General features: G+C 36.0%; 1 protein-coding gene across 1 annotated transcript in view; it reads left to right on the top strand.

Moving 5' to 3' along the window:
• The window catches only part of BAZ1A (bromodomain adjacent to zinc finger domain 1A), a 118,881-nt gene that overhangs the window by 21,024 nt on the left and 83,422 nt on the right, over positions 1-14,435 (top strand). The window contains exons 4-5 of the mRNA XM_036751188.1: positions 5,335-5,478; positions 6,883-6,984. Of these exons, the coding sequence (XP_036607083.1) occupies positions 5,335-5,478; positions 6,883-6,984 (246 nt within the window). The remainder of the gene's footprint in view (positions 1-5,334; positions 5,479-6,882; positions 6,985-14,435) is intronic.

Below are 14,435 nucleotides of genomic sequence, written 5' to 3'. Positions count from 1 at the left end.
CCTTTTCTGAGTTTGTATATTGAGCTTCCTCTTACCATAACAGCTCTTTATGGTAGGATTCCTTTTTTTTTTTTTTAATTTTGCTCATTCTTCAAGCCCATTCCTTAACTTTGGACTTAATGTTTAGACTTGGCTTTATGTACTTCTGGAGTGAATGTATTCTTCGAGATGCCATCCTCTTTTGTCCTCCTACTACTTTCATAGCTCAAGCTGGGGGCTGCATGCTTTCCTTGTTCCCAAAGTGATGGGATCCAGGGCAAGTCTACTCTCTGCAATTCTAGTTTGAGGTCTGCAACTTCTTGACCCAGGTTTAGGTCTGTCATCTTATCCTTGGTTTAGAGTTTCAGTAGATTGCTGCTACTGCTTTGCAGTTCTTGGACTTCTACCTTGATTTTTTTTCACTGCAGTATTATTCCATCCTGAGCAGGCGACTAGAACTGAATCCATGATTTGCTCCTGGGTTTAGCTACACAGTTACTGTTTTGCTTCTGGAATTTGTTCCTTGCTCAGTACACATTGAGGGCCCTGCTAGTGATGGCTGCTCTGGAACTTCTCCATACTGAATCTATGACCTGGAACTGGGTCATGAGGAGCAAAGTTGCTAGATGGCACCTGTTTCTGTGTACTCTGCACTAGTTGAGGGATTCCCTGGTATCTTTGCCTGGCCTGGTACTTCTTGCCCTGCTGCCCTGTCTTTAAAGTCCCTGGGTGCTATAATCCTCTGTGTGGTGTGCTGTCCAAACCCAGTCTTCAGTATCTGCAGATCTCTGTAGTCACCTTGGGCTGGAAAAAAATGATTATTTCTGCATCAGAATTCTGTCTGGTGCTTTTTTTAGATCATTCTTGGGGATGTTTAATGGGCAAGCTAGTCTGTGCTTATCCCTCTTGTATTGCCATCTTTTATAGCTAAAAAATTATTTTAAAAACCAAGCTCCTCCCACCACAGGCTCATGTGACTCAAGCAGGTCACATGGGCCTATTAATGGATGGGAAAGATCTCATTTTCATTAACAGAACATTCAGCCGCAAGATCTGTCGTATCCATTACATAGATCAATGGGAATTTAGGGGTAATTGGTATCAACAGAACTTTACAACAATATAACAGGGATAAAATAAATAATATCTTAGGGTGGGGCTTGAGCACAAGCACTCCATCATTCCCCCTCAAATGAATGGGGCCTAAAATCCCTTGGGGTAAGGGGCAAAAATCTCTTCTTCTATAGCTACTTCCTGCTGAAATTGGACATAGAGCTTGTCCCTGCCCCAAGAGGTCTCATTCGAGGGGTCAGTTCTTTAGCCGGCGTGTGGTTGATGCCAGGGCCAGAGGTGACACACAGCATAGTCTTGGACGGGGTGACATCTAGCTCAAGCAGTCAGGCATCTCCGTGTAGAGGGCACCAAACCTGCAGGAAACAAAGCTAGCAAACAAGTTGAAAAGCCAAAAAGAAAAAGGAGACAGCAACCAGAAGCAGGGTAAATACAGGGTCAGTTGTGCTTCTGGATTCCCTGAACCCACGAAAATTGTGTTAATTCTTTTCTTCCTTATTGCTGTGTATTTCTTTAATCTGAGCTCTGACTTGGCCAATGTCCTACTCTCCCTGAAGGTGTGACAAACTTGGATACAATGATTCAGGAGGATCTGTAGGGCCAGTTCTTATTTCCCTATTCAATCTAATATTAAGCCCCTTTTCTAGGTACATCTTACATAGTTCATTAGTTGGGATACCATCTATTCTTCCAAAATCTGTCCCTGCTCTTAATAAAGCAGTAAACAATTCTTTTCTTGTTAATCTTTTCTGACTTTGAGTCCACTGGCTATTTACTTTTTCTCTTCAGGAAATTTATCTTTTCCCCATTCCCCTAAATCACTTACCTGTGAAATCTTATCCAGCACATCCAAAAGAGGGTGCCCCATTTCCCCAGTTCCCCAGAATTAGGTGCTTATAAGCAGGAGGAGCCGTTTTCACTATTATATTTCTATGAGGAGCTGTTAAGGGAGTGCTATCATAAGCGTTCCAACCATTATTGTGGTTTTCATCACCTCTTCCTTTAACTTTTTCATACATTCTCTAAGCCAGTAGCAGGGTCTGTCTCTACCAGGCCACATAGAGTCAGTAGGATATTTTTTGTTGCATTCTTTCGCAGCTAAAGCTAACAGATTAGTTCTGTTGTCAACCTCCTTGCATATGGTAATCCCTAAAAGCTTGCTGTACACAAAAGGATTCTAACACCTATAAATTTCAAACCATCTATGTTATCTATCTCTACTCCTCTAGCCCTTCATCACTGATTCTCACCATCCAAGATACTAACAAAATATCTGTGACCTCCTGCTGAGTAAAATCCGCAATTACTTCCCTAAACACTGTGTGGCCCTCCTGGTCCTCCTGCTTCCCTGTTAGTATTGGACAAACATCTGCATTGCTAGAAGCCTCATTTAACTTTGTTTCATTATCCTCCCACACATCTTCCTGGCAGGTGTTTGGGCCCCAATGAAGCCCAGCCTGTACAAGGGCTGCACATGCCTTCCTCTAGTTAATTTTTTGCTTCTTTTGCTGAACTAAATTAACAGCTGCTTTTTCTTCTACCGCTTCAGGCTTTCTAGCTTGCTCTTCTAAAGGAAAATTCAAAAACTGTAGCATTGAAAGCTTCTCATCCAAGCAGCTAACTCCTTTTTCATCAGAACCTTTTCCTCTAGCCCTTTATCTCTGCTTTTACGTACAATACAATAACTTGTTAGCAAAGCCCAGCCTCTTCTACATACCCCTGCCATTTCTTTCCCCAGTTCTGTTGGTATTCCTTGTAAACATCTTTCTAAAATCTCCAGGTCCTCCTTTCTGTAGCTTCAGTTCACACTTTTCACAAAGTCCTGTGCTTTAGCCCATTCTCTTGCCAGGGAGGAATAAGGTAAATCCTCCCATCCTTGGATATCCATTTCCTTCCCTAAAGCCCTCCTACCTCCAAGTAGAGGTTTTACACTTTAGGATCCTATTCATGACTCCAAATATATCTCAAGTGTGATACTCACAGGGGCAGCTTTGAATATGTAGGCAAATTCTCAGGTGTGAACTGCGAGATAACACAGACTCTCTTAATTGAAGATGAAACCAAACATTTATTTAACACCAGAAAACCAAATCCATCATAGTAACTAAGAAGTCTATACATATTATCAATGCAGGGGAACACCATCATCTTCAAGCCTTCCCTCTGTCAGATTTCCCCACAAGCAAATCTCCCTTAAGCAGAATCACTCCGTCTCTCATTCATGCTACTTCCTCTGCCTGTGCTCTCTCTCTCTTTCCCAGCTTTGACCACTCTGTTTCACTTCCTGCTGCTCCCATTTATGTAGTTTTCCACCTTCTGTTTGCTATTCATTGTCCCTCCATTTTCCACCCTCCAGAATGTTTATTTAATTGTTTTTCCTTCATTTCACCCAGGTCCTCTTGTAGTCTTTGTGGCCAGGCCTGTGTGAGCCTAACCTCAATTTCCTGGTCTCCTCTTTCATTTTACTTACGCACACGCACGCACACCCCGCTGGCTTTGGATTTCCCTGAGAGTGCTATTAGGCATTGGACCTACACGTGTGTTAACTTTGATGTTGGAGTCCCTCTCTCATTGCTGGTAGGCTGTCTTTCTGTGCAGTCCCTTAATGGTTGAATACATTTGCTGTTTCTCTTCAAGCTTGTTGGTCATTTTTTGATCTGCTGCCCTTTTTGGATCTTAGCAGAAGTATGTGGAAGAACTGAGCTCCTCTAAGTGTCCATTTTAACAGATGTTTTCAAGTTACTTGAGGACAGGAGTGCTTTAATTTTTGTTTTTCCATCCCATAGTGCCTCACCCTACCAGTTTCCAGTAAATTAGAAGTGCATTGGACAATCTTCATCTTATGTGTAAGGATACTAGAAGGGAAATGTGGATTAGATGAGCAGAGTTAAGTTGGTTGAAAGCATGAAAGTACTCTGTAGTAGATAGAGTGCTGGATTGAGAATCAGAAAGATCTAGGTTCAAATGCTACCTCAGACCTACCAACTATATTCTTCCCAGCTCCCTCTCTTCCCTTTCAGCTCCTTTTTATGTGTTTTCTAGCTCTATTAGAATTTAAACTCCTCGACTGTCCTTGCTGCTTGTGCATGTATTCTAGCACTTAGAACAGTGCCTTACCTTGAGCTGGTCACTTAATCTCTCAACCTCACATTCTTTATCTCTAAAATAAGGATTGTAAATACTGTAGCGCTTCGCAGTATTATTATGAAGATAAAGAGAGATATTGTGTGTGTGTGTGTGTGTGTGTGTGTGTGTGTGTGTGTAGTGCCTTATGAACCTTAAAGTGCTATGTAATTTCTAGTTGTTGATCACTGGTTGAATTATATGACCTAAAGTTTATGAGTACTATGGTGTTAATCCATTTACTAAATTTGTCACATGCCTAAAAAAGAAAATTAAATTTCTTTGAAAGGGGAAAAAAGACCTCCAGTGCACAATGAAAAAATAATTTCACAAAATACCGTGTATAAAAATGCAGGACTTACGAACATTTTTCTCATACTCTTCCAAGCCATTTTTTGTCATCACCAGTGATCCCTTTTTATTATTTTATGCAAAAGTATAATTGGAGACTAAAAACATGCTTTAGGAAAATGTATAGCCCATATTTGGACACCAATCTTGGGTTAATTGGGTTAAACAGTATTAATGTAACTGAAGTTGGGGAAAAGTGTCCTTCATTTTTATGATTATACTACCTATTAAAGGAATGGATTTTTTGTTTATTTTTATTTGTTGTTGTTATTATTTTTTGCTTGTTATAGTGGACCAACTGGAACTTTTTTGGTGGGGGGTCATGTTCTTTACTAATTTAAATACTTAGAATAAAAGTTTTAATTTCTTCATAACTGACATAGCTGAATTTCCAAATTTACATTTAGTTTGGATAAGGTGGCAATAGCTAGATTGCATCTAAAAACATTGGATGTGAAAGTAATTCTTATTCTTATGAAGGATTTTAGTAATTTCATCTTCTTTTTTAAAAAAAAGTACACTTTTGATCCTGTTTGGGGGGCTTTTTAAAAAGCTTGAAAGGCATCAGTATATCAGAAATTTAATACTGTCATCATGATAGAAAGATCCATGAAAACATATCTAGATACATGTAGATAATAATTTTCAGTTTTTTGCTTGTGATTATTGCCTAAATTGACAATATATTTCTTCATGCGAGTAATTAGTTGCTTCATTCACCCATTGTATCTATGTGACTGAATGTCCGTAAAGTCTTTCAATATTAAAATTGAATGAGTTTTTGTTTCAAAATATATTGTTATATTTCAGATTACAGTGTAAAATATTGGAAGCTATCTCTCCATCACATCTCAATGGGATTGCTAATGGACATATCAGCAGTACAGATGGGGAAACAATTATCATCAGTGATAGTGATGAATCAGAAACACACAACAGTTCACCACAAAATGGGTAAATTAAGATTTTTCGTTAAAATTTATATAAAACTAAAGGAGACAAATGTTTCATTGTGTGAAATTGTTCTTTATTTTAGAGAAATATTTGACATTCGAGGCAGTTAAACAATGTGCTCAACAGATATATTTGTGTCTAATTTTTTAAACTGATATTTAAATATTAAAAAATGGAATTATCGAAATAGTTTACAAGAAGAAACATTTCATAGAGAATGTTCTTTTGCTCAAAAGATAATTTATCTGATATAATTTTTTTATTTATCATTTAATACATGCTTGACTAAATTGGTTTTATTTTTCCTTGTATATTTGTTTAACTTATGAGTTAGCTATTCCAGTATTTCTGTGAAGTGCCTATTTTGAGTATTTAGGAAAAAATAAAATTTTTATTTTTTATACACAGGAAATATTTTTTTAAGAAAATAAAAAGCCTCATTTTTGAAGACTGTAAACACTATGGCAAGATTACATTGGACAAATTACTTTACATTTTTCTCATGTAAGATTAGGGAACTGGACTTATTCTAAAAACTCTGTAGCTTTTTAATAGAATTCCATTAAAATTCTATAGCTTTTCTAGCTCTAGACGTTAAGTAATTATATGACTCTTAAAGTCAGATGGTTGGAGGAGAAAAAATATATTTATATTGGAAACTAGAGCTGTGTATTAAATTGATTTATCTGAGATTATCCTCAGAAATTAGTCATTGTTGATAATTGAGCTTTCTTTTGCCTATGGGAGATACACATGTATCTGTATCTTATCTCACCATAAGCTATGTAACTTCTGTAAGATACATACATATATATCTTGATGATGCTTAAGCAGTCCCTTTTTGTTTGCTATTGAAATTGTAAAAAGCATAGACTTTCTTAAAAGAGGGGGATGGGAAAAGGAGGTAAGGAAATAAGCATTTATATATTGCCTACTATGGCCTGGCATTTTACATTTTATAAATAAGCATTTTACAAATATTACCTCACAGTAAACTGTTTTCCAAATATTCAGATCATAAATATTTTTCAAATCTCAGTTAAAATCTTACTTTCTCCTTTATGTTTCCAATGGTATTTCCCTTCCAGAGTCCCTATAGCACTAAAAATACAAACAAAAACACCTTTACATGTCTTTTCACTCAAACAAAATAATAAAATTCCCAAGACTAAGGGTTGTATTTTTTCTTTCTATTTCTTAATAACGAGCAGAGTCTCTTGCAGGATTTGTTGTTTTTCTGATAATCAGTGGTTACCAAAGCAATTCAAAGGACCTTGGCTTTAATGAAAATGTTTTTGAAATCAAGTGGAATAAGCTGTTTTGAGGTTTCTAATTATAAACTTTCAAACAAGTGTATTTTGAATATACTTTTAATTTGTTCTTTTTTGTGAATTTTCTTTTTAGGAAGAAAAAATCCACAATTGATCCCTCATTGTTCAAGTACAAGGTGCAGCCCATTAAAAAGGAATTATATGAATCAGTTGTGGTTAAAGCATCTCAAATAAGGTAAAACTTCAGTACCTGAAGTATAATAAAGCTAGAATAAAAATATACATACTGCGACATAGCTGTGACGTAGAACACATTTATAGTGTTACAGTGTCTTTGAATAGTAAAATATAAGTATAATTATTGGTATTATAAAAAGAGGCCAGTTGAATTCTGTGCCCCTTTGGCTTGGATCATTAAATGCCCCAAACAAGAAATAAAAATGGAGTTTCTGTACTTCCATGAAATAATGCAGTGTTCAGTGAAAAACTGCTAAATATGCATTAGTGTACATGAATATTTCCCTTATATTTTGAAAGAAGTTGACAATGGAAATAAGTATCTGTTAAAAATAGAACTTTGAAATCTTATCAGAATGTCAGAGAAGTCTTTCTACCACCAGGTAAGTTGGCAACCTCTTTTCAATAAAATGTTAGAATGCTAAATAAATTGTCAGAATACGAAGTTAATGGGTACATTTTGCAGTATGTGTGGTAATCTTCAGAAAGGAAAGTACTAATTTTCCTATTAATGAATTCATTACCTAGTAGATATAGGCACCTGTCTTGTATTTGATGTATTTAAAATTACCTGGTTTATTTTACGTAAAACTACCAGTTACTTCTGGATGTAATTCATAGTGTTAAATATTAAATTAGGTTTATAGGGGTTTTTTTTAACCTGTAATTTATTCTTAGTAATTTACGAACTAAATTGTTACCTAATCAGTATTTCAAACTGAATGACAGAATATTTAGAAACAATTAGGTTACTCCCAATATTCATAAATTTCTAAAATTATTTCTAATTTTTTTTTTCATTTGTGAGCTGATGGTGACAGGAGGCTGAAGGCATTTGGTTTAATTTAGAAATGAATTTTATATTGATTATATTTGTTTTTGGAAAATTTACTGGCCAACTCAATCTTTCCTTTCATGGAATGGAGAAATCTGGTAGATTCTTTGCTCCTTTTTGTGGATGACATTGTATTGATTACGTCAAGGTCTGAGACACTACAGAGCCATATAGAAGAGATCTCTAATTAGGAAAGTAATTTGGCCTGTCTGTAATCCACTGCAGAGTAACCAGGTAAATGAAGAATGCCCGTTGTTTAGATTTTAATATCTACTTTGATAGATAGCTTTTGCAGCTTTTCCAGTTGTATGTGTGTGTCTGTGTTTCTCTGTGTTGGAGTAGGGCAGGGAAGACAGTACAGATGGACAGTGAGCTGGGCCCAGGAAAAGAGCAAGCTACTGACTCCAAGGTTCCAATAAAAGTCTGTCTTTTGAGTGGTAATATTTGACTGTTGTTATATGGCATCAAGACCATTGCTTTCATAGAACCAAAGATAAATATCATATAGAGGAATAATGGAGAGAGATTCATGGTGGTACAAGGAGGCTGTAACATAACAAATAAGGAACTCCAAACATGAACAGAAGTAAAAGATGCCATCAAGGAATTGTATGACAGGGAGGGGGAAAAATGGGGTGTTCACATGGGATGAGTAAGGGTTGAGAGGGACAGTGCTTCCGAGGTAATCTTTTGATGTCAGAAAACAAGGAATGCTTCTGGCGTATTGATTGGACTCCTTGGGGTGGAACTTTTGAAGGAAAAGGGACAAGAGTTACATAGTATGGGAAGAAATAGAAGGATTATAAATATTAGAAAAAGGATATAAAATTAACTCTCATAACTTTAAATATGAATGGACATTCCATTAAGATGAAAGTGTGACAGGTTGGATAAGAAAACAAAACCCTGCATTCTGTTCCTTGCAAGAAACCCTAACACTTATATACTTAAACACTTAAATAAGAATATAAACATAATAAAAATGAGGAGTTGGAACAGAATTTACTATGCATCAGTTGAATCCAAAAAAACACAAGAGTTTTAAATCATGCTAACAGACAAAGAGAAAAACAAATATTCACAATAGAAAAAGGAATAAACAAGGAAATGACATTAAATTGAAAGGAACCATAAACAAATTGATATTAGTATTCAGCTTTTATGTTCCATAGGAAAAATTAACAGCTTTAAGAAAATATAGACAGTCTATAGCAATGTCAGGAGATTTCAGTGTCCCTCTCTCAGTTTTGGATAAGTCTAAAAGAAAGATTAAACAAAAAATTGTAACTTGTAGCAATGACTAAATTGCTGGAAAAATCTAGAACTAAAAGACTTGCTGTCTTCTAAATGAAATTGCTAAAGAATTTATTATTTCTTAGCACCACAGTGAATGTTTACAGTAATTGACTGTGTATTAAGGTATGGAGATTTTGCAGGTAAATAATCAGCACATTTTTAAAGACCATAACCTTCCAAAATAACCCTTAGTTCAGGGAGCACAAACAAAAGACAGAGACTAAAATAGAAACTTAACAATAAAATCCTAAATAATGAATGGATGAAAGAACAAAACACATAAACAATGAATAGACATATGAAAAACATGGTAATGATGAAACAATATGCCAGAATTTCTGAAAGGCAATTAAAGTAGTCCTCGGGAAAAAAATCATACCCCTGTAAACCTACATTAATAAAATAGCAAAAAGAGGATTATGAATTTAATATGTATTTTTAAAAATTAGAAAGTTAACATACATAGCTAAAATAAGTAAAGAAGAGGAAATGTTTAAAACTAGGATAGAAATAGATAAGTTGGAAACTAAACAGATAAATAAAATTAAAACTACCCCTTTGAAAACTAATAACATTTATAATCCGTTAGCAAATTCTGTTAAAAAGAAGAAAGCAGGAAGATAAAATAAAGGTGAACAAGGTAGTATCACAACAGCAAGAAGAAATGAAAAGAATTATCAGTTTGTGACAACAATGCTACTTGCAGCTCCTGTGGCTGTGTAAGGCCAATAACACCAGCACACAGGAGGGCTGCTAGCACAGGTTCTTTGATCTGCTTTTCTAAGGAAAGCAACTTTAAAGGGTTTATAATCTTACTTTAATTAAACATACATGTTATTCGCTTAGTTCAGAGGAAACGGAAATTACAAGCAGAAATTATATAAACAGCAAATAACACAATTCAGCAGACAGCTTTTAGCCATCTGTCCATAGCCATATATACATAGTTACCAGAGAGAGAAGCACCAACATCTGGGTTTTCAAAGCTGGCGGTGGGGGCAGGGTACCTCCTTAACAACTACCCAGAGTCTCATCTGGCCAAATCACAGGAATACTCTTCCCATTCATAAGCCCCAAAGCAAAATGCTAACCCCAAGGTATATACTACTTAAGGGTCAGAGGGCAGCACAACCATGTGACTCAAACTCATGTGACTTAGGCTTTCTTGTGACTTAAGCAGGTCATCAAAGATTCTTTATTCAATCAAAGACTTTTGGCTGAAACAAAGGCAAGGCTCAATCAAAGGCACTTGATTACCTTAGTGCTGAGAAGCACTTCAAAAGAAAAACGGTGAAAAGTCCCACCCTGCTTGCCATCACATTACACCCTGAGGTCCCAGTAAGAACAATCTTAATCATTATCAAGCATCCAAGTAAAGTCATCTTTCATCTTGACTGTAGATTGACTCCAAGGCCCATGGCTCTTGCACTGTAGGGCGACTGCTCTATACTCTCCACCTGGATTCACACACAGGCAGCTCTGCACTCTTGCACCAGGTCCTAGCTCATGGGGACTGCTCTACTCCCAAGCTCCTGCCTGACAGCAGGTTCCAGGAATTCCTGCCCACAACTTCTGTTTCTGGGAAAAAAAGACACACACACCCCCATCTCATTCATCTCCAAAGCCCATATATTCTGTGTTAACAGCTCATTTCACTTTTAACAGCTCTCAAAAGGCTTAAGGTAAGCCTCCTTCCCGTGGACAGGTCTCTGCCCTACAGCTCCACTCACCTTCAAAGTTTGGAGGCTCCTTTAGCAAGTCCCTGCCAGCAAAGGTCTCCTCACTCTCAGAGATCTCTCTGCTCTAGAGGTCTCCTCCCTGCTCTTTTAGGTTTATGTTCAGCTCAGTGTTCACAGCTCATTCTTTTTCTCTTCTCTTAAATGCTGGGCAACTCTCGATGTCTTCAATGCCCTCTTGATGTCTGCTTCTCTCACACTCTGGGCTCTAGCCAGCATCTGATTGGCTAGAACTCAACACACGTAGAAGTCTCTGGCTAAAACTCAGTGCGCATTCAATCCAGCAAAAATCCCACTTTGCCATTATACAGTTACTCTATCAAAACTGATACTTGTTAAAAATAGAATACCTCTGAAAATATGAATTCCCATATAGAAATCTTAATCAAATCTCAGAAAAGGAGATGGAACAAGTTGCATAGGAACTACTAACGTAAAGTTAAAAGTCAAGAAATAGGCTGCAAAAATGAGCAAACAATAAAAAATGAATTTGACCATAAAAAACTAGTGTGGTGGAAGACACAAACTCAGAAGAAGACAGCTATGTCAAACAGGTACGAGATGACTAGGATGTAGAATATTTAACTCAGTTTTAGAAAACGAAATTAAACAAGCCATACATGAGCTTTCTAAGAAAAAATCCTTAGGACCATATGGGTTCAAAAACGAATTTTACTAAACATCAAAAGAACAGTGAATTCTAGTATTATATAAGCTATCTGGAAAAACAGATAAAGAAGTCTTGCTAAATTCCTTTTCTGGGGGAAATACAGTTTTGATGACTAAACCAGGAAGAGCAAAAACTGAAAATCATATCAATTTCCCTAATGAATATTGATGCAAGAATTTTGAATAAAGCACTAGTAAGGAGATTATAGCAACATATCACCAGGACCATACACTGTGGCCAGGTAGGATTTATACCAGGAATGCAGGGCTAGTTCAGTATTAGGAAAATTATTAGTATAATTGACCATATCAGTCACAATAATAACAAATCATATATCTCAATAGATACTGAAAATTTGGCTTTTGACAAAATACAGCATTCGTCCTATTAAAATACTAGAAAGCATAGGAATAAATTGAGTCTTCCTTAAAATAATGTACAACCACCACTAAATGTTATCAGTAGTGGGGATAAGCTATAGAAGCCTTCCCAATAAGATCAGGGGTGAAACGAAGATGCACATTATCACCACTATTATTCAGAATTGTACTAGTAACGTTAACTATAGCAACAGATAGAAGAAGAAAAATAAATGGAAGGAATTAGAATAGGAATTAGAAAGGCAGCTACGTGGCGCAGTGAGTAGAGCACCGGCCCTGGAATCAGGAGGACCTGAATTCAAATTTGGCCTCAGACACTTGACGCACTAGCTGTGTGACCTTGGGCAAGTCACTTAACCCCAATTGCCCTGCCTTCCCCCCCCCCAAAAAAAATAGGAATTAGAATGAGAAAAGAAAATTATCACTCTTTGCAGGTAATACGCTTAGAGGATCAACTTGAAATAATTAGTAACTTTGGCAAAGTTGCAGGATATAAAATAAACCTACATAAGCCATCAACATTTGTATATATTACCAACAAAGTCCAGTGGGAAGAGATAGAGAAATTCCAAAAATATTGACAATATAAAATATTTGGGAGTCTACCTGCCAAGGCAAACCCAGGAACTATATCGCTCAAAGTTAGGTCTAAACAGTTGTAGAAATATTAATTGCTCGTGGGTAGGCTAAGTCAATATAATAAAAATGACAATTCTAGCTAAATTAATTTAACTTACTCAGTGCCATACCAAACTACCAAAGATTCATTTTATAAAGCTAGAAAAAAAAGTAATAGCAAAATTCATCTGGAAGAACAAAAAGTCATGAGTATCAAGGGAATCAGTGGGGAAAAATGTGAAGGAAGGTCACCTAGCAGTACCAAATCTCAAAATATAATAAAGCTCTGTGATCATTCAAACAATCTGGAATTGCCTAAGAAATAAGAGTGGTGGATTGATGAAATAGATTAGGTACACAATATACAGCAGTAAATGACCATAGAAATCTAATGTTTCATAAACACAAAGATCTCAGCTTTTTGGACAAGAACTCACTACTTGACAAAAATTGCTGGGAAAATTGGAAAGCAGTTTGTCAGAAACTAGTTATGGACCAACAGCTCCCACGGTATACCAAGATAAGGTCAAAATATCTACATGGTTTAGTTCTAAAAGATGATATAAATAATTAGGGAGAGCACAGAAAGTATCTGTCAGATCTGTGGAGAAGGGGAGAATTCATGACTGAACAAGAGACAGCAGTATAGGATGAAAAATGGACAATTTTGGTTACAGTAAATTAAAAGATCAAAGCATCCAAAATTAGAAGGAAAATGGGAAATTAGGAAAACATTTTTACAACAAGTATCTCTGATAAAGATCTCTTTTCTCAAGTATCTAAGGAATTCAGCCAAATTTATAAGAATAAGAATCATTTCTCAATTGAGTCAAAAGATTTGAACAGGCAGTTTTCAGATGAAGAAATCAAAGCTATCTATAGTCATATGAAAAAATGCTCTAAATGAAATGCTGCATTACTAAAACAACTCAGAGGTACCTTCTCACACCTATCGGATTGGCTAATGTGACAAAAAAGAAATGGACAAAAAATATTGGAGGGCATATGGGAAAATTGGGACACTAACGCACTGTTGGTAGAGTTGTGAACTGATCCAACCATTTTGGAGAACAATTTGGAATTATGCCCAAAGGACGATAAAACTGTGTGCTCTTTGATCCAGAAATACCGTTACTATGCTTGTATCTCAGAGAGATCAAAGAAAGAGGAAAATAACCTATATGTAGAAAATATTTATAACAGCTCTTTTAGTAGTGGTAAAGAATTGGAAATTGAGGGAATTTCCATTAATGGGGAATGACTGAACAAATTGTGGTATATAATTGTGTTGGAATACTGTGTGCCATAAGAAATCACAAACAGGTTGGTTTCAGAAAAACCTAGGAAGATGTATTTGAACTGAAGCAAAGTGAAGTGAGCAAGGCCAGGAGAACATTGTACACAGTAACAGCAATAACTGTGCAATAATCAACTGTGAATAACTTAGCTATTTTCAGCAATATAATGATCCAAGATGATTCTGAAAGATTTATGATGAAAAGTTCTATATACCCCCATTGAAAGAACTGATGGAGTCTGACTGCAGATTGAAGCATAATTTTTTCACTTTATTTTTCTTGCTTTTTTCTTTTAACATGGCTAATATCCAAATGTTTTGCATGATTTCACACATATAATTGATGTCACATTTCTTATTTTCTTCTCAATGGGCAGGTGAGGGGTGTGAGGGACAAAGAGAATTCAGAACTCAAAATTTTTAAAAAATGAATGTTAAAAATAAAAATTTTTTTTAAAAAGACCACTTTCTTCCTTTACAAATAGAGGCACTTCAGTGGAACAGACCAGATGAGAGAGAATCAGAAATAATGGCAGGCTAAGTTGCCATCAGGAAGTAGTCTTTCAGTGTTGTCTTTACAATATCGTTATAAAAATATATTCTCCTGGTTTTTCTCA

The sequence above is a fragment of the Trichosurus vulpecula genome, chromosome 3 (assembly GCF_011100635.1).
Source record: "Trichosurus vulpecula isolate mTriVul1 chromosome 3, mTriVul1.pri, whole genome shotgun sequence".
Classification (NCBI taxonomy): Eukaryota; Metazoa; Chordata; class Mammalia; order Diprotodontia; family Phalangeridae; genus Trichosurus; species Trichosurus vulpecula.
Note: the sequence above shows the minus strand (reverse complement) of the source record. Positions and strands in the feature narration are given on the sequence as shown.